The 22,174-nt window shown below is 38.9% G+C and overlaps 2 protein-coding genes across 3 annotated transcripts in view; both read right to left on the bottom strand.

The window, feature by feature from the left end:
• Window positions 1–7,514, bottom strand: part of SLC12A1 (solute carrier family 12 member 1) — a 41,856-nt gene extending 34,342 nt beyond the window's left edge. Inside the window, exons 1-4 of the mRNA XM_063313839.1 lie at window positions 7,104–7,514; window positions 4,674–4,802; window positions 4,090–4,165; window positions 336–431 (exon numbers count right to left, since the gene is read on the bottom strand). Coding sequence (XP_063169909.1) covers window positions 336–431; window positions 4,090–4,165; window positions 4,674–4,802; window positions 7,104–7,514 — 712 coding nt within the window. The remainder of the gene's footprint in view (window positions 1–335; window positions 432–4,089; window positions 4,166–4,673; window positions 4,803–7,103) is intronic.
• A 6,622-nt stretch (window positions 7,515–14,136) lies between these two features.
• CTXN2 (cortexin 2) lies at window positions 14,137–18,846 on the bottom strand. 2 transcript variants are annotated; one of them, XM_063314083.1, is made up of 3 exons: window positions 18,785–18,846; window positions 15,626–15,676; window positions 14,137–14,517 (listed from the first exon to the last, which is right to left on the bottom strand). In XM_063314083.1, the coding sequence occupies exon 3, from the start codon at window positions 14,473–14,475 to the stop codon at window positions 14,230–14,232; it is 246 nt and encodes an 81-aa protein (XP_063170153.1). In that variant the 5' UTR covers window positions 14,476–14,517; window positions 15,626–15,676; window positions 18,785–18,846; the 3' UTR covers window positions 14,137–14,229. The 2 variants fall into 2 exon arrangements, with proteins under 2 accessions (XP_063170153.1, XP_063170154.1); XM_063314084.1 differs by lacking the exon at window positions 18,785–18,846 and adding an exon at window positions 16,178–16,507.
• Window positions 18,847–22,174: the final 3,328 nt, after the last annotated feature.

The raw sequence follows: 22,174 nt of genomic DNA, 5'->3' as shown, positions 1-22,174 counted from the left end.
TCCATTCAAGGAAACACAACCTGCAATGTTTTGAGTCTGATTATTTTTTTTAAAGAAAGATAGACAGAAAAGTAAATCTGGGGGAAAAAATGGATTCCATTCTTCCATCAGTCGTAGACCTTCATGAACTGAACTGGGATTTATGTTTGTGAATCAATTAATTATAGAATGTTAATTGTGCCAAGGGTATGACTCACCTTCTGCTTCTTGGGATTGCCGTGACCTAGGCTGCTTATTATAGTGAAGAATCTTTGACTTACAAGACAGTAAATGGGGAACTAATTCTGTAGATAGCAAGCACTGTGGAAAAGGGAAACACCCTAAAGCTTTTTTACCTCCGCGGACAAAACCATTAGTTGCTATTGCAGAAGTTGATAAGCCAGTAATGGAAGTAACCATGGTAGCAAGTAGGATTATGATAACTCCAAGACCTGTCAGCAATGAAAAGATGAAAAATGTAATTGACGGTCTGCAACTTTTCAAAACTGTTCTCTCAGGTAGCAGTTTAAATTAGAAGGAATCCACTTTTCACTGACAAACATCTTCATCCCTGCAGCTGTAGAAATCCTTTCTTGTCTTGTTTTATCTATGTAATAAAAATGTTAAATAAGCTACTGGGATGGGGATTAAGGCCCTTGATGCTCTGTAGAGCACTGGGACGCTGTGATTAAATTACTAAATTGTAATAGAAATGCGCATCTGTGTAAGCCAAGTTATTTATGTATGTACTATATATTCATCAAGGTAACCCCGTGAGTTCACTCATTTATTTCTCTCTTTCCATCAGTTCTGACCAGGATGGCCAATGGTTACAGATAAAAATAACTGGAGCAATGTCTGGAGGGCCATAGATTCTCCATCCCTGAACCCTGATCATTCAAGTTTTCAGTGGACTTATTTCTTGCTGAAGTTACTTAGCAATATGTTAGGACAAATTGCCAAACTTCCAAGAATCCTAAATATCCTTGAAGTAACAGTAATTTTTCCATAGTGAAATACTGTTTTCCCAAACAGGGCAGATAATTTAAAAGAAGCACAACCATCTATAACACTAAATGAATTTATTTGGACAATACTCTTTGTATGTCGTGGGGAAAAATATTGTGCCTTCCCGTGAATCAAACAGGAATGTTAGTTTCACCTCCAAACGTTCATGAATATCCATGTATGTGTATAATATATGAATAAGGCAATCATATAAAGACCAAATTAAATCAACAAACACATTTAGGGAAATAACCATGCACTTCAGTAAAACATACTCAGAAGTTACACGCATCCTAATATATTTATATGGACTGAAGGAGAGACAGCAAAAAACTATTTTGCCTCCTTTTCCCTGCCCCACGTCCCCCCCAGAGGGAAAATGAAGGCAAGACTGTATTTTGAAATTTGATGACTGGTGAATCATAATTTTACAATGAAAAGTGAGAAATTGAGCCATTGTAACTGCTCTTTTTATAGACTAATGCTGAGCTCTGATTAAAGTTTAGATTAAAAATCCAGTTGCAAGGTCATTAAATAACATTTAAATGAATGCCTCTTGCCCCTAGGTATTTTCATACCTTAGAACAAAGTAATGCTCCTTGATGATGGTAATAAGTTACTAAACTTCCATTAAAAAAAACAAAACCAAACCCAAAACCTAATTTTGCATGACACCCCAGAGCAAAGTCTTGGCAATGTTAAGATGCAGAATTGCATGGCAAGGCACATACTTATATGGATTTCCAGCAGCAAGGCCTCATTTGGTACGCATCATAAAATCCATAAGCACCCTATTGTCAGGCACATTGCCAAATGCAAACATATAAGGTTGTGTTGATGGGCAAAACTTCCCACCTCTCATCTGCTTATTTCAGCATGTCCTGCCTGTTCCTTGTTCTCTAAAGTGGATGATCCTTTAAAGTTTCCATGACTAGTGACACAGAAAATTTCCAAGGAATTCTAAGAAAAATCTAGAAAATCCCTGTACAATTAAGAAAATTCTGTATGCAAGAGAAATTAGATGGTGTTTTGATGAAATTCTTTTCATTTTAGGAGAAAACCTATCTCATTTAGGCTAGTTTTTATAGTACAAACCCATCTCAATTGGATACTTTGAATGTACTTTCTGTGCTTTTGAGCTGACCATTTTTGTTTTTAAGTCTGGAAGAGTATGGATCACTGACAAGATTCTTCTTTTAACTTTGAAAACCAGAAAGTATTAATGACAGAAAACAGGCCAGCATGCACAGAGTTCCTCATACATTTTTTATGATAGAAGGCTAGTGGAAACATCCTTTAAATTACAGGAATTGTCACTTAAACATACAGACATACAATTCTGCAACCCTAGATTTTCTGCCCAGTCCATTAAAAATAATTATATACATATTTCGATTACATACTTTTTGCTAATATTTTACAAATTCTTTTGTAGAACTTGGCATACCATAAACTGGACAATATAGTAACCTTGATCCTCATGGCAGCTGTTATTCTTGACTATGACACGTAGGAAGGAAAGGTGAATAGCAACAGTCATTGGGATAATTATGTAAAGAAAAGGGTAACTTGTCTCTGGTCTGAGTCAATTACTATTTTCAGATCAAAAGTTTAGAAAATAAGTCTACAGTAGTTTGCTCTTCAGTTATCTATTGTTTAAATGACTTAGGAGAGATTACTTCCCTTGAAACATAATTTAGCTGTCTCAACCAAGGGTTCTAATCAAGGGTTTAGAACAAGGGGAACAAACATTTATAGTTATACTGGTATACATGCCTTGGAGACTTGGATATAAATGCCATCCTTAGAAAGGAAATGATATTTAAGATGGTTTGTTGGTTTTCTTTTTAACATAAATGCAATAATGTGGAATGACATTATTAAAGAGAATAAAGAAATTGATTTAATACAATATATTTTCTAGGATTCTCCAGTGGCCACCACTGGCTTGTTTAAGGCTTAGTGTGTCATGTGTCTGCAACATCTGCCTTCTATAACCAGAGAAAGAAATATAAAATAACCCATGAATAGTTTGGAGTTCTTCTAATGGTCAGCAGTGGGACAGATGGCATGAGAAGCCTTAAAGAAGGTACTGTTGGCCATTGAAGATGCAAGCAGGGAGGGTGGTACAATCAGACACATTCAAGACTAACCATAAATTAAGCTTACCATCTCATCTGCATATGGTCAGATGAGAAAGCAGGGTTTATTTTTCTAGTATTAACCAATTTGCTTTTTGGAATACGGAATAAATTCAAAGAGGCTTTTTCTATCTCTCCCTATAATGGATCCCTTACATATAAATCAATATGCAAAAATAAATGTATAGGGGATACATTATAGTATATAGTAGCTATTCTCCACTTCAGTTAGGGATACTTAAATCCTTTTGAAACTAGGTTCAATGAAACATACATACATTCCTATGTATGTATATATATGCTAATATAAGCTAGCGTAGCTTTACATTCTTATAATGTTTTACAAATTCTAGCATTACTTATGTCCTTTTATAGTTATCTGTCCTAGTTATTTATAGTACTTAGATTATTCATGGTAAAATTAATTGTAATTCAATAGGATTCTTTTGCTTTTTAATACCTGCACTCTGTAATTTTACCTTAATCATTTCATCTTTACCTTATTTTTTATGCTATCAGTATGACTTTTTTATTTGTATTTCTATTTTAGCTTAATTGTTATGTTACTGTTGTATGCTGGTCTATGACCAAAATAAAATTGATTGATTGATTGATTGACAAATATGCAAGATTTTGGTAATGCAAAGTTGTAACTCCACATAACAAACTGACCTCTCTATTGTGGAGTGCTGCAGCCTTGGAGGGGGGAAATTAGATAACAACTGTGGTGTACAATGTTATCCTAGAGGAGGTCATTGGATCCGACGATCATTGGATCATTGGATCATTGGATGAAGCCCTAGAAAATTCCAAGAATGCTTTCATATACAGTATATCTAATAAATGAAATGTCTAGGAACCATGGAAATATTCAGGATGCCAATTCACACTTCAGTTTAAAGTAACTGATGTTTCTCTTGGCTATAATAAAAACTTATACCGTACTTTTTAAAAGACATACCAATTCCAGCTTGACCAATAATCCAGGAAAGACGAATAAATAGCATGACACCCCAGATGTTCAACATGCACCTCACCTAAATATGAAACAAAAATGAGTGTATCAACATATAACTGCAGAATGCAACAGGTTTAAAATGAGTAAAAATAGTCCTGTGAAAAAAGAGCAAATGTGTTAAAAATATATTGAAAACTTAAAAGGCCATAATAGCCTGAAATAAAAGGAACCCAAACTATATAAAATAGTATCTAAAAAAAAGAGTTGCTCTGATAGGACTGTAATTACCTGGTTAAAGTAGGAATTTTGATTTAAAAATTAAAATGTTGATGTTTGAGTGTTTTTAAAGAATAAGAATAGGAACTGAGATGATAAGAACTCAGTCATAGGAAAGGATTACTTCAAATCAGCCTCATTCATATTCATTGCATGGGATGAAACCATGCAAATCTTATAACAAGAAATCCCAACAGAAGTATCTACCTGCTTTTCTGCAATATGAAATTACTCGAGTTATGCTCCCAACTTTTAAAATTTTTAAAGCAGATGTTGTGGACTTGTGCAGTCACGAGATAAATGCTGCTTACCAGCACACCCTTCACCCATCCAAATTTCACGAATCCTTTCGTTCCTTCTTCCTTGCGGAATTCAGCTTCTTCTGCGTTGCCATCTGCTTTAGTGAATTTGTCGATTGAACCAGAAGTCACTGTGATATTCTAATCAGACATTTTAAAACAAAATAGCTTGCATTACTGCATTTCATAACAAAGGAACAGGGTTGTGTATAGGTGGGGATTCCATAGGAGCAGAGCAACCCGCAGAATTTATCAATCGCAAATTATTTCTGTTCATTTCTTTAAAAAACTACTTTTAAGTACATCAGGTTTAAAGAGATGGGCGGTGTCAGTCCATATGTCAAACAGATTGCATTGCGTACATCTCTTTGCCCCTTCCTATAATTAGTACAAGCAAAATAAAGGGAAAATAAAAAGGGTATTGTGTAATTTAAACAAGTTGTAGAAATAAAATGCAGAATGCATCCTAGCAAATGTTGTTAGGGTTTTTCATACTACATTATTATAAAAGGCTTTTATTCAGGGGCATCCACAGGAAAAGTGTAAAAACGTCACGATGGCAGCTACAATCGTGCGATCAAAGCCCCACCACCTTTTTACATGTCATGCTCATGCAGTCACCATCCTGATTTCTTTGATATTTTCTTGCAGACATCCCCATGGATACATTTTTTCATATGCACGATGTAATTATTTATTTGTCAAACTTATAGTAGTCCTCAACTTATGACCAAAATAGGGACTGGAAAAATTGCCGTTAAGTGGTGCAGTCGTTAACTGAGGCATCATGTGACTGCACCCGATTTTATGACATTTTCTGTGGTAGTTGTTAAGTGAATCATGCAGTCATTAAGTGAATCATGTGGTTCCCACTGAATTTGCTTGTTGGAAGCCAGCTGGCAAGGTCGCAAATGGTGATCACGTGACCCCAGGACACTGCAACCATTGTAATTACATGCTGGTTGCCAAGTGCCCAAAGTCATTTTGCAGTCACATGATCAAAATTTGTAAGTCATTTTTTTTCAGCGCCATTGTAACTTTGAATGGTCGCTGAACAAATGGTCATAAGTCAAGGACTACTTGTATATGGCTGCCCATCTTACCCAAAGTGACTCTGGGTGGTGTACAATAAACCAGGAATTAAAACAGTTTGTAAACCCCTTAAAACAGTAAACGTTGATAAAACAAGACCATGAGAGGGAAGATATTTGCATCGACTATAACCAGCATGCAGGCTCCCTATTGCCAGGAGATGCCGAGACTTGCTGAAAACAGCTATGTTTTGAGAGCTTTATAGAAGGCCATAAGGGTTGGGACTAACCTCACCTCAGGAGGGATGATGTTCCAGAGGGTGGGTGCAATGGCAGAAAAGCCTTATTATTTCTATATATCTATATTTACTGTATATTCTATATATCTATATTTACTGTATATCTATATCTATATCTATATTTAGTAAAGGTAAAGGTTTCCCTTGACATTAAGTCCAGTCATTTCTGACTCCAGGGAGCGGTGCTCATCTCCGTTTCGAAGCCGAAGAGCCGGCATTTGTCCGTAGACACTTCCATGGTCATGTGGCCGGCATGACTAAACGGAACACCGTTACCTGCCTGCCGAAGCGGTACCTATTAATCTACTCACATTTGCAAGTTTTCGAACTGCTAGGTTGTCAGGAGCTGGGACTAGCAATGGGAGCTCACCCCGTCATGCGGATTCGAACCACTGACCTTCCAATTGGCAAGCTCAACAGCTCAGTGGTTTAACCCGCAGCACCACCGCGTCCCTTTTTATAACTATATCTATATCTATATCTATATCTATATCTATATCTATATCTATATCTATATATCTATATATCTATATATCTATATCATCTATATATCTACCCAATATCTATCTATCTATCTATCTATCTATCTATCTATCTATCTATCTATCTATCTATCTATCTATCTATCTCATCTATCTATCTCATCTATATATATTATATAAAATGTATATAGTCAGCAGGCACATTCTAAAAACTTCTCACTAATGTCCTGCTAAACTGATATAACTCTAGCTTCCTGCACACATAAAGTTTCAGTTGTATGCACGTCCATTTGGCAACATTGAATAATGAGTTACTTCTGAGTAAACATGATTTCATCGAGCTAAATCTAAATGCTCTTTGGTTTGTGGCTGAATTTATGGGTGTTATCAATAACTGACTAAGACATCACGAGGATAAGCACAAGGGTGGGGCATCAGGTGCAGCAAATGTTTGGAGAAAAATCGTTCTCAGAAGGTTCATGGCCCATAAGTTTACTTGTGCAGGTTGTAATCATCCCAGAAGAAGAAATCATTAGGCCTTTGCACACTTTTAGGCCACCTAAGAGTGTTTTTTCTTCTGGCTGTTTAGGGAAGATCAAATCACGTTCTCCTTAATTTCTTTTGACATACCTTTGACAAATGCTCGTGAATATCCATCAAACTTGGTCGGCTCATTTTGACGCCTCTGGTGCTTCCAGTGTTCTGGTAATAGTCAAGTTTTGGCACAGCATCCATGGTATTATGTCCAAAAGTTTTTAGATAATAGGTGTTACTGTGGGTGTCATAGGGGTGAAAGTTTCCATCTGTTTTAGCAGCGTCCCCGTTTTGAAAGAAATGGTCATAAGTTTCCTGGTTTCCAGACCTGTAGCTGATCTGGAGTCTCTTAGTGGCATCTCTGGCAAAAGAAGTCTCTTCATAATGTTGTGGATCAGGATCTCCCTGAGACTGAATTGTGTTCTCATGGTTTTCATTAATGACATTAACCTGAAATCTATTCAAATTTGGGTCCAAAAATACATTTGGAGAATTATTCATAGACATAGTTGTGGGCAGAAGGTCTTTATTCACTATCGCTGATCCTGTGTTTTCAGATTTTCAGCAGTCAACGGTTATGGTGCCTAGATGATCCTTCGCATCTCACTTAGCAACCACTTCTACAGTTCTTATGCTGTATTCTGAAAGTACTTTAAGCTGTGCACTCTGCCTTCAAATACAGGAAAAAATTTTTTTAAAAAAGAGCTAATTTCTCTCTAAACATTAAGCTAAATTATAATGGATAACAATAATGGTTAAATGACTATGAAAAATATCAGCTGTTGACTGTTTAAAACCAAGAACTCATTTTGTACTTCTTTCACATTTTGTTCCTGTTTTATAGTCATGGTGAAATAAACAGTGCAGATGGTTGGCCCTTGAAGTACATGAAATGGAAGTTTAGATCCCATTACAGATCACCATTAGTCAACACATAGATATGCCCTAACAGGTAACATTCTGGTGCTTTAAAATTAGTTGATTAGCAGATTGAAATAGGAGGGGAACAACGTTAGGTGTGTTCGCCGCCTTGAGTTATTTATAAAAAAATAATAAAGGCGGGATAGAATAAATAAATAAATAAATAAATAAATAAATAAATAAATAATTTTAAGAGTACTATGATCTTCAAAACATTTTCTTTAGCTCATTTATTTAAATATAGTTACTTGGATTGAGAAGACAGGGTGAACTATTGCCCAAGATTAATTTAGAGATTTATTAGTGCTGGGTTTAGTTCATTCATGTTTGAGCAATTTTAATTTGGGGGGGGGGGTCAGTTTATTTCTTAAAATCCCAAAATAATTTCCAAAATACCATAATGAAAAAAGTGACATAGCCTAAAGCCTTCATTTCCAACCCAAATATTGCCTTCCCCTACTTTTTCTCCTAAGGAATTTGTTGTTTTGCCTTGGAAACTAACTAGAACAAATAGTGTGAGGAGAAAAGGTATTTTGCAGTGTAAGAAGGAATGTAGATGTAGATTCAAAACAGAGAAGAAGAGAAGTGGTAATTGGGAAGAAGTTAATAAATTTTTCAGTGCTTGTTTGTCTAAATTACTTCCTTCTATTTTCTGTCTTGGTTTAGTGACAAGGGATTAGTACACACCAGCCTCTCACACTGTGCTAATTTCTTCAATCAAATGTACCCATGCTGTGCATTCACTGTGAGCGGTCTGTACCTACCAAGGATCCAGCCCATGTAAATTTCCTGCCTGCTTTTATTAAAATTGGTAGTTGTGAAACTGGTTAGGGATGGAAGAATAGCTGAGATTTCCAGCTTCTTGTGATTTGGGTGTTTCTAAATAGTGCAGTAAATGGTTATGAATGAATCCAGAAGGAAGTCCAAGGCTTTTGGGAAACAGTTTGAAAAAAGTAATTCATTTTTTTAACTGAATATAAAATAGAAAGATTGTCCGTCCATCCATCCATCTATCCAAACTATTAGTTACTTGAAAGTCAAGTACAAGTAATAATCTTGATTTTTTCCCCCAATGAAAAGTATTCTTGACAAGTTAAACGTGTCTGGCTGGGTTAAATTTAAACTATTTGGCTATACTTCATCCTTTTTTCAAACTTGCCATTGATCAGCCAAGTTCAAAAGAATAGCAATATGCAAGAGTCCACATAGGAAATATTTGCAATTATAATTATTCCATCATATTGTTGGGGCAATGTTGGCTCTATTGCTGTCATCCCATTTTTCATTTCTTAAACAAACTTTATTATTAAACAAACTTAAATGGCCAACCATCCATAAGAAGGAATTTAACATTACATTGGGTAGTCAAACTGGAAGTATCTGCAAAAAAAATTTCATGTTTTCATAAGCCAGATTTGACTTCCATATTGTGTCTGAACCTCAAGTGCAAATTTAAGGGTGATACAAATTGTGCTTTATCAACAGTATATGTTTCAGTGAAGTCATTTTCTCAACCTCTTGATTGGTATAGGTTATACTTGACTTCTATATTCCCTGTGCCTTAACATCCAAATGTGTAACAAGTATAACGTACATTATCTTTCAGAATAAATTTGTACAAATTTCTTTTTGCAAAACAGAATTTTAAAATATGTAAATCAATCACTTGTGGTTTATAAAAAGGACTGTGAAAAAGATAAGGGGCCTACTTTTCATCTCAGGAACTTCTGTTGCTTACTGCTATACCTCAGTTGAAAAGCATTAATACTGTTACGGAAATCTGATTATGCAACAGACTCTAAGTATAAAAGAAAAAAACCTGCTCTTGAGGTTAAGGCTTCCATTTGATGGGAACTAAATAAACTTTTCCAAATAATTTGAAATGTGTATCTCCACTGCATTTCATATTTAGACCAGACTGTTGAAGTTATGTTCATGAATTAGGCTAGTTAATTACACAACCACTTTTCAGTTGTTAAAATATCCTGTAAAGAAGTAAACACCATTAAACATCATCATAGCTCTCTGCCCACAGAGAATTTTCAAAGGAGAATTGGGGCAGAACTGCCTCTTCTTTATGTGTCATTACACTTGAAGCTTCTTCTATGGTCCTTCAGCGATGAGCATCCTAGTTTTGTTAATAAACCTCTTCCATCAGATCTTCAAGATCTTCAAACTGGACAGCCAGTCTGGCCTAGTGGTTAAGGTGCTGGGCTAGAAACCAGGAGACTGTGAGTTCTAGTCCCGCCTTAGGCATGAAAGCCGGCTGGGTGACCTTGGCCAGTCTCTCTCTCTCAGCCCAACTCACAGGGTTGTTGTTGTGGGGAAAATATGAGGAGGAAGGAGTTTAAGGTATGTTCGCCGCCTTGAGTTATCTATAAAAATAATAAAGGCGGGATAGAAAATAAAAATAAAATAAATTATACTTACTATTCAATTGCTGGGATTTTTTTAAAGAGAAAACATTGTCTGGCTCTCTCCATAAAAAGCTTATTTGTTATGGATGAACTGTTTTCAAAATATGGAACAGATTTTCAAACATAGATTAGGAACAACTTGTAATCCTAGCTGGAAATTAAACGAATACATAAAAACCTTACCTCTTAACAAATTATTGGGAGAAAGTGTGTTTTCAGGAGCCTGTTTGCTTCAGTTGTTTGTCTTGAAGTATATTCAAACTAAGTATAAAGGAAGCTACCGTATCCAAGGTAGTTTTAGCTGCCACTGGTACTCTGTTAAATGAAACAGTACCTTGCTTCTTATTCTGGAGTGGAATTTAAGTGTCCTTCACTGTGGACATATTCTAGTGGCTAGTTCCTTCCTTCTGTATAAATCACCAAGGAAATCAGCCAATCCTGGAATTCAGAAGACAACCCTTGGTAATTCCTAGCAAGGTCTGTTCAGAGGAACATTTCAGTTTGTTAAATATTAGCTTGTAATGAGCTCATTAATACTTGAATGGTAGGAGTCAAATCTGGCATTGGTCTCTTATTGAAAGTCAGTGGATCTAGTAAAAGTAATTTAGGTACTCATCAAAATCTTAACCTCTACTGCTTTAAGTTTATAAATGACAGACGAACCAGCAACAGTATATTCCCAAGCAGTCATGTGCTACTGAAATAACTTTTATGCAGCAGGGTGAAAAAGTCCTTAAATATTCATGCCAATACATTTGATTTTTATTTTTATCCTTGAAGCAGAAAAAGGTCATTTGTTCAACATTATTCTCCAGGCTCAATTCAGCAATGTGTTGTTGTGAGTCAAAAAACTTTTTCCTCAGTAAATCTATGAATTTGTTTTGCGGATACTTCCAAATTGCCAGACACCATTTAAATCATGTAATATAAAATGTTAAAAACATTGAAAAGGAGATGACAGTAATTAAAAAGCAGCAGAACCAAATTTATTTTTTGTTGTTAGCGGAATTAGCCCAAGTCTGTGGCCATCGTGATAATGTTGGAGATTTATAAGCTCTTTTTATATTTGTGCAAACATACGGTCAAATCTAGAGTCAGTGATTGGAAAGAGAATTACAATGCAAGTCTATGCAAGTCTACTCATAAGTAAACTACAGTTAGTTCAGTGGCTTTACTTAGCAGGTGCACAAAGGTTTCTAACTTTCTTATTCTTGTATTAGATCTGGAAAATAGGTAGTGAAGAAGGATTTCCTTTTGCTCCACGTACAGGTTATTGTCACATTTGATGTTACTTAATTGTCCTCTGACAACTCGATGTAAAAGAATGTTGTTTTGCATTATAATGTGTGAACTGACCTATAATTGTGGAGGTGGGAGAGAGGATTGATGGTAATGGCAAATCCACACAAAATCGTGTTTATTCAATTATTTACAAAAAAGCGTGTCTCCTCCTCCTTAAATTCTAGGTGGTTTACAACATTTGTAAAATAATGGACAAACCATATTCAAGGAAGTTGCTTGCAAAATGCATTTATTACTAAAAATTCCATTCAGAAATGTAAGTATTTGTAGGAATGGGCACAAAAATAGATACACATTTTGTGTGTGCTGTTAACTGTACTGTGCTGCATTGGATCCATATTTCTGACAGCATCTGACCCTATTTTTGGTATGACATGTTCTTCTTAGCTTTTCTTTTGAATTCCAGTACAATTTGAGTGGCATTTCATTTAGCTGACAGGATCACAATCCCCTTAGTTGTCATCTGTCTAGATTATAAAGCAAATGGCACAATATTAAATAACAGACAGAAGGAATGATCTCCCTGGGCTGATTGGCGTTATCTCAGTGGTTCTCAGAGCACACTTTAATGAAAGTAACAATGTTAAAATGAAACGTTGGTTCCAACAATTCTTAAAACGGAATAGAAGGTCTGCCATATATTGACTCTTCCGCTCCTCCTCCTCTATAAGCAAAGAGGTGACCTTGAAGTAGAATGTGTTACTGTCTCTCTGTGCCTGCTTAGAACTTTCCATAAATATTTCAGTGTGACAAATTAAATCTAGTTTCTTTTTACAAGTAATGATGTCTCCCATTTAGTTCTATCAATTTCTAGGGTTAGTTACACAGTGAAGGGCGGTGCATGCACACGTGGAGCCTGCCAGATGCCGTTTCCAAAGTAGCCTGAACCTGGAAAAAATTGTTCCTGTCTTAATGATTCCAGAAGAGATACATATACTGTATATTGTATGCTTCTGTGTGTTCCATAGGATTTCTTTGAAAGGATTTGTGTGCTCCTGTTGTGTGTGTATAAGCAAAGAGTATACAATCTTTTTCAGGCTGAGGGTTACAATGGGCCTTTGATTTGGGTGATGGGTTGTATTCCACAAAGTAAGGCCAGGAAGAAGTGGGAAGGGCTAACAAGTTAAACTTAAACTTAAACCAAATTAATTCCAGTTAATATGACAATTTGCCATGTATAATCCCCCTTTCTGTTGCCCTACAGGTAAGAGTTCAACAGCGAATTCTGGAGGGCTTCCAAAGGGTGAATCCAAGGTTTTGAGGAGCCATACCTCTCAACTAAGCAGAACCTGGCAATTAACTGTTGGACCTTTCAGTGCTGCTGTGTTTTTTCCCCTTTGTTGACAAGTGGTTGCTTATTCTTTAGTTTAACCTTAAGGAACCACAGCACTGGCATTATAAATTCTTGTAGCATTTATAAAAATTAAGTACTGGCTAGTGGGGTAGGGAAGGGAGGAATATGGATTTCAGATGATTTGACTGGCCTTTTGAAAATATTTCTGAAAGGTTCTTGTTTTCTTATTCTGTCTTACCATCTCCCACATCCTTTTTCTTGCTTGGATCCCTATAGTGATTGTCTTTCTGTCCAGAGGTGGAAAAAGGGAACTGAAATGACTTCATATGCACTTGAAAGGCTGGAGAACTTGCATTGCTTCTAATCTTAATAAAGGGTCAGTGAAATGGAGGACTAAAGTTGACCACATATCAGGAGCCTAAATCTTTACTAAGCTCCATGGATTTGCACAAAATACCCATGCAATAATCTATAGGTGTGATGGCAATTGCTATAAATCTCACAATAGTAAGGGAGACTGAAAACAGGTGGTTTGTGTGCTTTCTTGGATTTATATTGAAACTGACCTTGGGCTGGACAGTCCTTTAAATAGAGGATGGTTTCAAATATGTAAACTCGCCAGGGTCCCTGGCCAATTGACTATCATTCCACAGATAGTCAGGGCTGCATTTGCTAACAGTCTCACCACACAACTGTAATGTGATGCTTCATTTTTATTTTCAAGAATATCTCTGGGCCCAAAAGAACAGTGGGTGGCTGAAATCAGTGCTCTATTGGGAACATGCACCCACTTGTCCAGAAAAATAAGTAAGCTGGAGGTGTTAGAGAAACCTTTCTGGTGGCTAGAGAAATGGCAGGAAACTTCCATGCCATTTTCTTCAACTAAATGGGAAGCTTGATTTTAACCAATAAGGCATAATAGAATCAGTCGTGAGACCTGAGTTCTGTCCCGTGAGCTCCAAGCTTGGAAGTGCCTGATGGCTGAAGAAGCTGCTCCATGCTGGAATTAAAGCATTATGTTTTTCTATTCATAGTGAATTTGTGAACTATTTCTCTCCATCACTTCTTTGTTTTTATCTTCTCAATGTAATGCTCCCACAACATCTCACAACCAAAAGATGCATCTAATGATGTAAATTGTTTCATGAGTCTGCCACAAAGCTTTATTTAACCAAAAAAATGCTGCCACCATAGCATGGGTGTCAATTACAAAGGCCTCCTGTTTCGAGTTCCACCCCTTCAGGAAAAAAGTCAGGATTAAGGCAGGATACTCTTTGAGGATTTTGCTTCATGCAAGAGCATATTCAAATGTCCCTTTATCAAGCCCTTCAACCTCATCCTCCCATGTAGAAGAGGGCATACTGCTATAGGGGTCCAGTAAGATTTTGAAGCATCGGATGATCAAAAGTCCCAGAAAGACACACAAGATCCCTACAAAGGCAAAACCGGTTTTTTGCTCCAGAGTCAAGGGTAAACTGGACACCTCGTTGACGCTCATGCTCACTGACACGTTGTTGCAGTAGTTACTGCTCATCTCTGGGCTTCACATTCTGCTGCTTCAGGATTTGCACTTCACCTGTACAGAAAACCAAGAGAACAGAGACAGTTTTGGACCTGAGGAAGGGATCTCAAATGTCATCTAGTGTAGCCCCCTCTGGAACGCAAAGATAGTGGGGATAGGCAACATTTGGGGGGACTGGAGACACAGTCCAGGTTAGATTTGTGAGTGTGACATAGATGGGTTCACAAAATGGCTGCTATGGTGGCTGGGATCAGACCCAGCAATGTCTCCAGGATGCCTTCTTGTCCCTTGTGAGTTCTTTGTGCGGCCCAAAGGCATTCTGGTAATTAAATATGAAACTAGAGACTGGTGCTTTATTTTTCAGTATACCAGCTTCCACTTTTTTAAAAAAAATTGAAATAATTTTTAACAAGTCAGATGGGGCAGGAAGTCTGGTACACACCAAGGAAAGTGTCTGAGGACATATTAGTGCTTCCAAGCACCATTTTGCCTTTCTCTGTGTTGCAGCATCTCTACAATTTCCACCCACATTTTCAAATCCTGCACTCCATCATGTCTGAAGGAAGCTGACATATTAATTTTATCCTCCCCCAGGCAGCCTTGCCAAACTGGCGCCTCCCAGATATATTGGATTCTGTTCCTAGTGTGGCAACTGAGGCTCTATCTTGCCTATTCACTTTCCTATATCATAGTTGCATATAAATGCTAATACAGAAAGTATGGCATAACTTATGATTAATCTATGACAGCCCTAGTGATGGAATTTGGCACTTAAGCACTTGCTGGGACCTGCCTTCAGAGTAAATTTTATCTATTGGTGGCAGCTTATTATGAGCTGCCTTCATCTCTACAACAATTTCACTCCTGTAATAATTTTGCCAATCTAAACCCTCTACTGGATCTTCCTCAAGAAGATTCTAGGTTTGCTCTGTATTCCTGCTTTCTGCTGTTCCCTGTAGTCCTGCTTTATTTTTCATTTCATCCCAAACTAGGCTGAATCCTGCCGATTCATATCAAAAAATCCTCCTCCTCCTCCTCTTCTTAAAAATTCTTTCTTTAAGAATTGAAAGGAATTTTGTGTTTGTTTTTAGCTGATGAGCCAGGATTCACAGTTAAATGCAATTATCAAGGCAACTCTAAATGTTGAAACAATAAATGCTACCTGATGCATTCATGTAAGGCACAATTCCAGAGTTTCCTGAAGTTTGAACAGCTGTAGAGACATAAAAAAGAAACTGTGAGGCTTCTGGGTTATGATAACATTATGTCAGTACTGAGCTGGATATAAAAAAATTCAATGTACAAAATAAGACCATATATATATATATATATATATATATATATATATATGAACAAACAAACAAACATGACGCATACTGTCTCTTTCAACCAACTGTTTATGACTTTGGTATTATATTCAACCCATATATCTGGTGTTTTTTGTTTGTTTGTTTGTTTTGAAACTATACTTCTAACCAGTCTGGCATATATGTTCATCTAAACACTGTAGTTGACATGTTTTTCTGACTTTCTTCCTTCTGCCCTTCAAGTACTGTAGCTTCAAACCCACTGTGGCTAGGCTTATATGACCCGGAGGGATTCAGCAATTTGTCAATCCTGCGATGGCAGAATATGCTTGGCAGATTTCCAGGTGCCATCTGCTGTATATTTTTCACAGCCAGTCTGCCGATGGGCCTTATCAGAACCCCCATACCTGTTGCCTGCCTTGGCTGGTTCAGAACTTTGCTTTCCAGCCATACTCCTTTCTCTCAAGATTATTTAATTGGAATAATCCAGTCCAAAAATCAAGATACTGTTTCCACATGCCTCTGAAAAATCATAAGCAAGCATAAAAATAATGATCTGGGTTCCCTCTGTCCCTTGGTCAGCCAGGTTATGGTCATCTGTGTTAAAATTTGTCCTGAGATGTTAGAATAAGAGGTTTAAAGAAACTATACCGTACTGAATGTTTCTTAGAGTGGACGCTGCTGTTTTCCACATGGCCCAAGGTCAGGGGTGGTGTGTGTTGGTAACAGAAACACACAGAGAACACTAGCTTTGTCAGAGAACTTTTAGAAGCTCTTTATCACTCTTGTCCAGAGGTTATTACTCTTGTTCAGATTTTAAGCTGCTGCTCCACTGTCAACTCTCGCAGATTACCACTTAACAATCAGATTTCCTTCACCAAAAATGTGTATCTAGTCATGGACTCTCCCCTATAATAAACTAATCCTGCAACTGGTTTTTCTAAAAGGAGTATTTAAAAGATACGGAAATATTTCATCCTGACTCGTCTCATGTTTCATCGTTATTTGAGTTTGGAAGAGTGGTTTAGAAATGAAATTATGTGACTGTGAAGGTCAAAAGCAGCCATTGTACTTCTTGCTCCAGTTCGTTTGTGTATTATGGCATGATTTTAAAAAAAAAACTATGAACATTTTGAGAGGACAAAACATGCACACACTTTTTTTTTTTAAATGGAAGCAGTGAACAGATGAAAATTGCAGTTCAACCATGAGGTCATGGATTACGGTTCTTCGGTCTTACTATTAACCCATGACATGTAATCACAACATGTAATACAGCTTCCTAGCCAGGTTTTGTAAAGATTTCAGTTGTTCACCAGTTAAATGCTTTAAGCACATGAGGAAGATATGCTGTATGGATTATTCTATGGTTTATTCTAGCCCTGATTCATAAATTTATGGAATTGAATGGGATAGTGAACAGATTAGTCCTATTAATTTTTAAAAGGTGATTATTATTATTGTTGTTGTTGTTGTTGTTGTTATATTTTTATCCTGGCTTTTGTTTTTAATCTGCCTGCCTGTCTGTCTATCTCAAGGTGATGATCATACTTAATACTCTTGCCTCCTATTTTCCCCACCACAACAACCCTGTGAGGTGGGTGGGCTGAGAGAGAGTGACTGGCCCGAAGTCACCCAGCTGGCTTTCATACGTAAGGCAGGACTAGAAATCACAGTCTCCTTAAATTTAAATGTAAATATACAGGATGTGTTCCTGTGCTGTGCTACTGAAATGCACAGTCACATCTTCAAGGCCCAAAGGCTAGGCATGGTTATTTGGACACAAACCCCACTAAATACATTGGGAATTACTGCTGAGGAAACATGCACAAGACTGTAAAGCTTGAGCATGGACACAGTGCAATTGCACTAAATCAGGCAGTTACGATTCTTGACCACAGTTGTGAGCAAGACATTCCCTGGTGAGCAAACCATATATTCCCAATAATAGACAACTGTGCTTTGAGTGTTGGGGAAATGAAATGTTTGCCACAACCCAGGTGCTAAAGTAGGAATGATGCTTTGCTTTCCAGCAAGAAATGAGTAACAATTCTCTACCTATTGCAAGGAATAATGGAATGGTCCCAAGAATCAGCAGTGCTTCTCTGGAGGAGATGTAAGATCCAACACTGACTGATTTCTCTGTTGTGTTTCTGTTGTTAGGCTGTACAGGGTGCTGTGAATAGCCACTGCGAATATTTGGCCTTCAAAGAAACCCACTAAATTGTAGCTTGGTTCCGCCCTTGTATTGTGCTGTATGTTCCAAGCAACAGAAGTCTCTTTTGAGGCAATTCCTGGTGACAACATGGAGACATCTATGCAGCTTTCATGACGCCATTACCAAAATGGTTTGGCACTGCCATCTTTTGGGATGTTCTTCAACTTCTCAGTCTAGCCTACAGTCTAAAATTCCTTGGAGGTCTCCCTTCCAAGCACTAATCTAGCCTGATCTGGCTTAGCTTCTGAGCCAAGACAAGGTCAGCCTGATGTGTTCACAGACCATAGAAAACCTTATTTTGCCTAGCCGTAGAGTACATTTGCCTCTTATTGACAGGTAGCAATTCCCGAACTTTTATTTAATGAATTATTTTGCCTAGTATTCTTGGGGATGGTTATGCCCTAAAACCACATTACTGTACTGAACCTGAACTTCAGCACACATAGGGTGTTTATTGATATACTGGTGATTATAATATCCCAGCAGTGTGCAAGGCAGGAAAAAACAAACCAATTGTTGATTCCCACCTGAATCAATACTCTCTAGGGATATGACTCTTTCATAAATGCTGCAGTTGTCACCGCACCGACATGGGGAAGCCTCACGGAAGCCACTAGGATTTATTTCAAGTAACCCTGGTGAGGAGATGGGTGGTTAAATCTCTCCGGATCAGCGTGGCCCCAGCATCCAGCATTTTAAACTGCATACATTTTGGTGCACTACAAAGAACGCAGGATCTGCTCATTGTGATCCAATCGTCTCCCCTCCCTTTTCCAGCCCTGCTGTTAGATCTTACCTGGTCATAACCAGACAGAGGCAGTAAACATGACAAGAACCACGATTCTGGCATAGCTGCCTAGAAAAATCAACACAACCCAGCAATGCAAGGTCAGTCCACCCTGTTGCGTGGAGCGGGTCTCTGATCAACGGCCCCAAGCTGACCATCGCCCTTCCCCGTCCTCGCCGATCTGGCCCTCCCTCCCTCCCTACAAGCCCCCCAGCCCACTCACCCCCGTTCCAGCCAGACATCCTGAGCGCGCAACCCCCGCTCCTCCTCGCCCCCGCGCTAACGACCTGCCGAAGTTTCACGGTCCCAAAGAGGATCCGGTCGCAAACCGCCAGCGAGCCCGGCTCTCCGCTCAGCCCCGCCCAGCCGCGAGACCATCTTCGGGGTTCAGCTCCGCCGCGGCATCCCCTCTCCCGAGGGGCTGGGCTCCCCCGGCTCTGGGCGTGCCTCCAGCCGCGTTAGCTGCGCGGCTTCGGGGTGGGATCTCCCGCTCTCCGTCAATGGCAGTCCCCGAGCGACGTTCCGCAGGTCGCGGTTTGGGGGAGCGGGCTGGCGGGAGAGGGGGGCGAGGTTAAGGGAAGGGAAGGAGGCGGCCCGGTTGTCATGCAGCCAAGCCCCCTTTGCAAATTACTCAGGTTAACCTGAAGGCGCGTGGAAACTCCCTGCCGAGGGCTACGTGCGAGGCATCCCCAAATCTTCTGCAGCGGAGGCGGCTGGCCTGGCCGGATCGTTCCTCGGCTGCCTTTTCCTCCTTGCAAAGCTTGTTGTTCTGAAATCGACGCCAGCCCGACCCCAGGGGGAGACGGCTTCCTGCCCGCTTCCCTCGGGGCACCTCAGAGGGAAACGGAGCTTCCCTTCTTGCTTGGGGTTTTTTTTTTTTTAATTCTGCCTTTTGAACCGGCGAGGTGGGCTCCTACTTTCAGTTTGGCTGCCAAGCCAGCCAAGAAGGCACGGGAGGGGCTTTGGCAGAGCGCCACCCGGGCCTGGCGCAAGAACGCGGGGTTAGGGGTAGTTGGATGGATTTGGGGCTCCCCCCCACCCCAGTCGTGGGAAGGGCCGGGAATCTGGGTTCCGACGCATGACTTGATATCGAAGCTTCATCCCCCTTTAGGTTGGATTCTGACGTCCCAGTCCTTGATGTAGTTTAGCTGTGTTATACTGAACCCGGGCAGAGGTGCCCGCAGCGGGTGCCCAAGGTGCTGGATCAAATCCCACCCTTTCATTGGATGTTGTTTTCCTGCTTCAATTCTTTCCCTTGCAGATGTGCTTCCTTCCAGGAATTTGGGGAGAATAATGGTTGAGTTTCCAGCTTCAGTGCCTGCAGCAGAAACAACGTTCCTGTAATATGCATGAATATCGTCTTATTTTTACGTTGCAATATCCAGTGAATCAGTGTGGGCAGCTAAACAAAGAGCAAGTTAGACTTCATTAAGTCAGTCTATCTATTAACTGGAATAACCCCCAGGTTGGGCTTGAAACCACCATCTACTTTCCACAGTGGCACAGTAGCTAAACCACCTCTCAGGGAGTCACTTGGGCTGATGCTAATGTGCTGGGTGAAATTACAGATCCAGACTTCATACTTAACCTCCTGTTCATTCTGCACCAGCCATTTGCTGTGGCTGAGTGCTCGAACTGGAAAGGGTGATAAAAACGGAAATTTCCAATCCTTGTAGACATTTCCATTAACTTGCTATTTGTGGTACGAGAAACAAAACCATTATCAATATATGTTGAAGGAGGAGGAGCGAAGGGCAGCCTCTCCAGAGTTCTCTTATCAGATCCAGAAGTCGAGTGAGAGTGGGGAATCTAGATAAGGTTAGGCTCGGTTCACTATGATTTCTGTGAAATTCTGCCGGGGTTTTATTTATTCAATACAGGTAGTTTTTTTAGCGACTGCCTGTTTAGCAACTGTTTGCAGTTATGACGGCGATGAAAAAATAACCTTATGACCAGCCTTCGCATTTACGACGTTTGCAGGTCTGTAAAGCAAAGGAAAACTGAAGGAAGATCATAAGCAGAGTTGTGGTTTCACTTAGTGACTACTTAGCTTAATGACCAAGCTGCAGGTCCCAATTGTGGTCGCTAAACGAGGACTACTAGTATTCAGGATCTTCCCTGCCCTGCTGCCCTGGTTCTCTGGGTTTTCAATGCCCCTAATCCTGAGCCTTGGGAAAGATGGGAGCTGTGTTGTTAGTTCACAGTTCTCTATGTTTTGGGGTTGCAAAGGTTTCATGACCATACTAGGTAAAATCAAGGCAGGAGATGTATTAACTACTATTGCCATGAAATATTTGCAACCCAGACACCAAACTCAGAGAATGTACGACTTACCAGCCTCGAATTAGGAGAGTTGCATGGTAACTCATTTGGAGAGCCTCATGTTGGAAGAAGGATGTATTGGGATTTTCTGAACAATAAAAATCTTGATTTCTTTCTTTTTTATAAAATGACACTGATCTTTCTGAAATTAAGAAATCTGGCAAAATAGTGCAGTTTCTTGTTGCTTAGCTGCTGATAGCTTTATCTATCTATATCTATCTATCTATCTATCTATCTATCTATCTATCTATCTATCTATCTATCTATCATCTATCCGAGTGGCATCAAATTAATCCTGGTCCACTTGTCAGCATAATGTGTACCTCTGTGGTCCCTGCTTGATGAGGAATCTTTGTAATGTTCTTTGATTCTTAGAAAATAACTCCTCAATATAGGGAGGAAAATTTCTGACTCAGTCGTTTCTCCTAAATAGACAATGGTATAAACGGAAAGTTTTCAGAAAAAACACAGTTGGCATATTGAAATGCAAGGGTCACAAGTGACTCATACTGAATTATAGATCCACGGTGTACAAACAAACAGCTTTTTTTTTATAATGCACCCCTGACCTAAGTGTGGTCCAACCACAATAAAGATTAACAAATAAAAAATAAACAACCATTAAAATATGTAAGAGCAATGAAATCAATGTATACCACTATATGTTTACAATTACAATAAAAATAACATTACCAGTTTAAAGTTATGGTTGCTCCAGATTATAAGTAGTGTTGGCATAGTTGTAGTCCTGGCATTGGCAAATGTCGAAGAGTAGTGCTAACCCTACAGTTTATCTAAATAATGTCAGAGAACTTGCCTATTTTTTCTGATGGATTTGATGAAAAAATCCTTCCTTCCTTCATCATTCACTCTGTTGCGTTTGTGGGATGTTATAAGACGTCCAGATAAAGCAATTCAGATAAAGCAGCATTTCTCAACCTTGGTGGGTCTTAGGATGTGTGGACCTCTTAAGCTGTCTGGGGAATTCTGGGAGTTGAAGTCCACAGATCTTAGGGTCAAGCCAAGGTTGAAAAACACTGAGATAGAGTGATGGTTCCCCCTCCCATCATTTTATTC

The sequence above is a fragment of the Candoia aspera genome, chromosome 13, assembly GCF_035149785.1.
Source record: "Candoia aspera isolate rCanAsp1 chromosome 13, rCanAsp1.hap2, whole genome shotgun sequence".
NCBI lineage: Eukaryota > Metazoa > Chordata > Lepidosauria > Squamata > Boidae > Candoia > Candoia aspera.
Note: the sequence above shows the minus strand (reverse complement) of the source record. Positions and strands in the feature narration are given on the sequence as shown.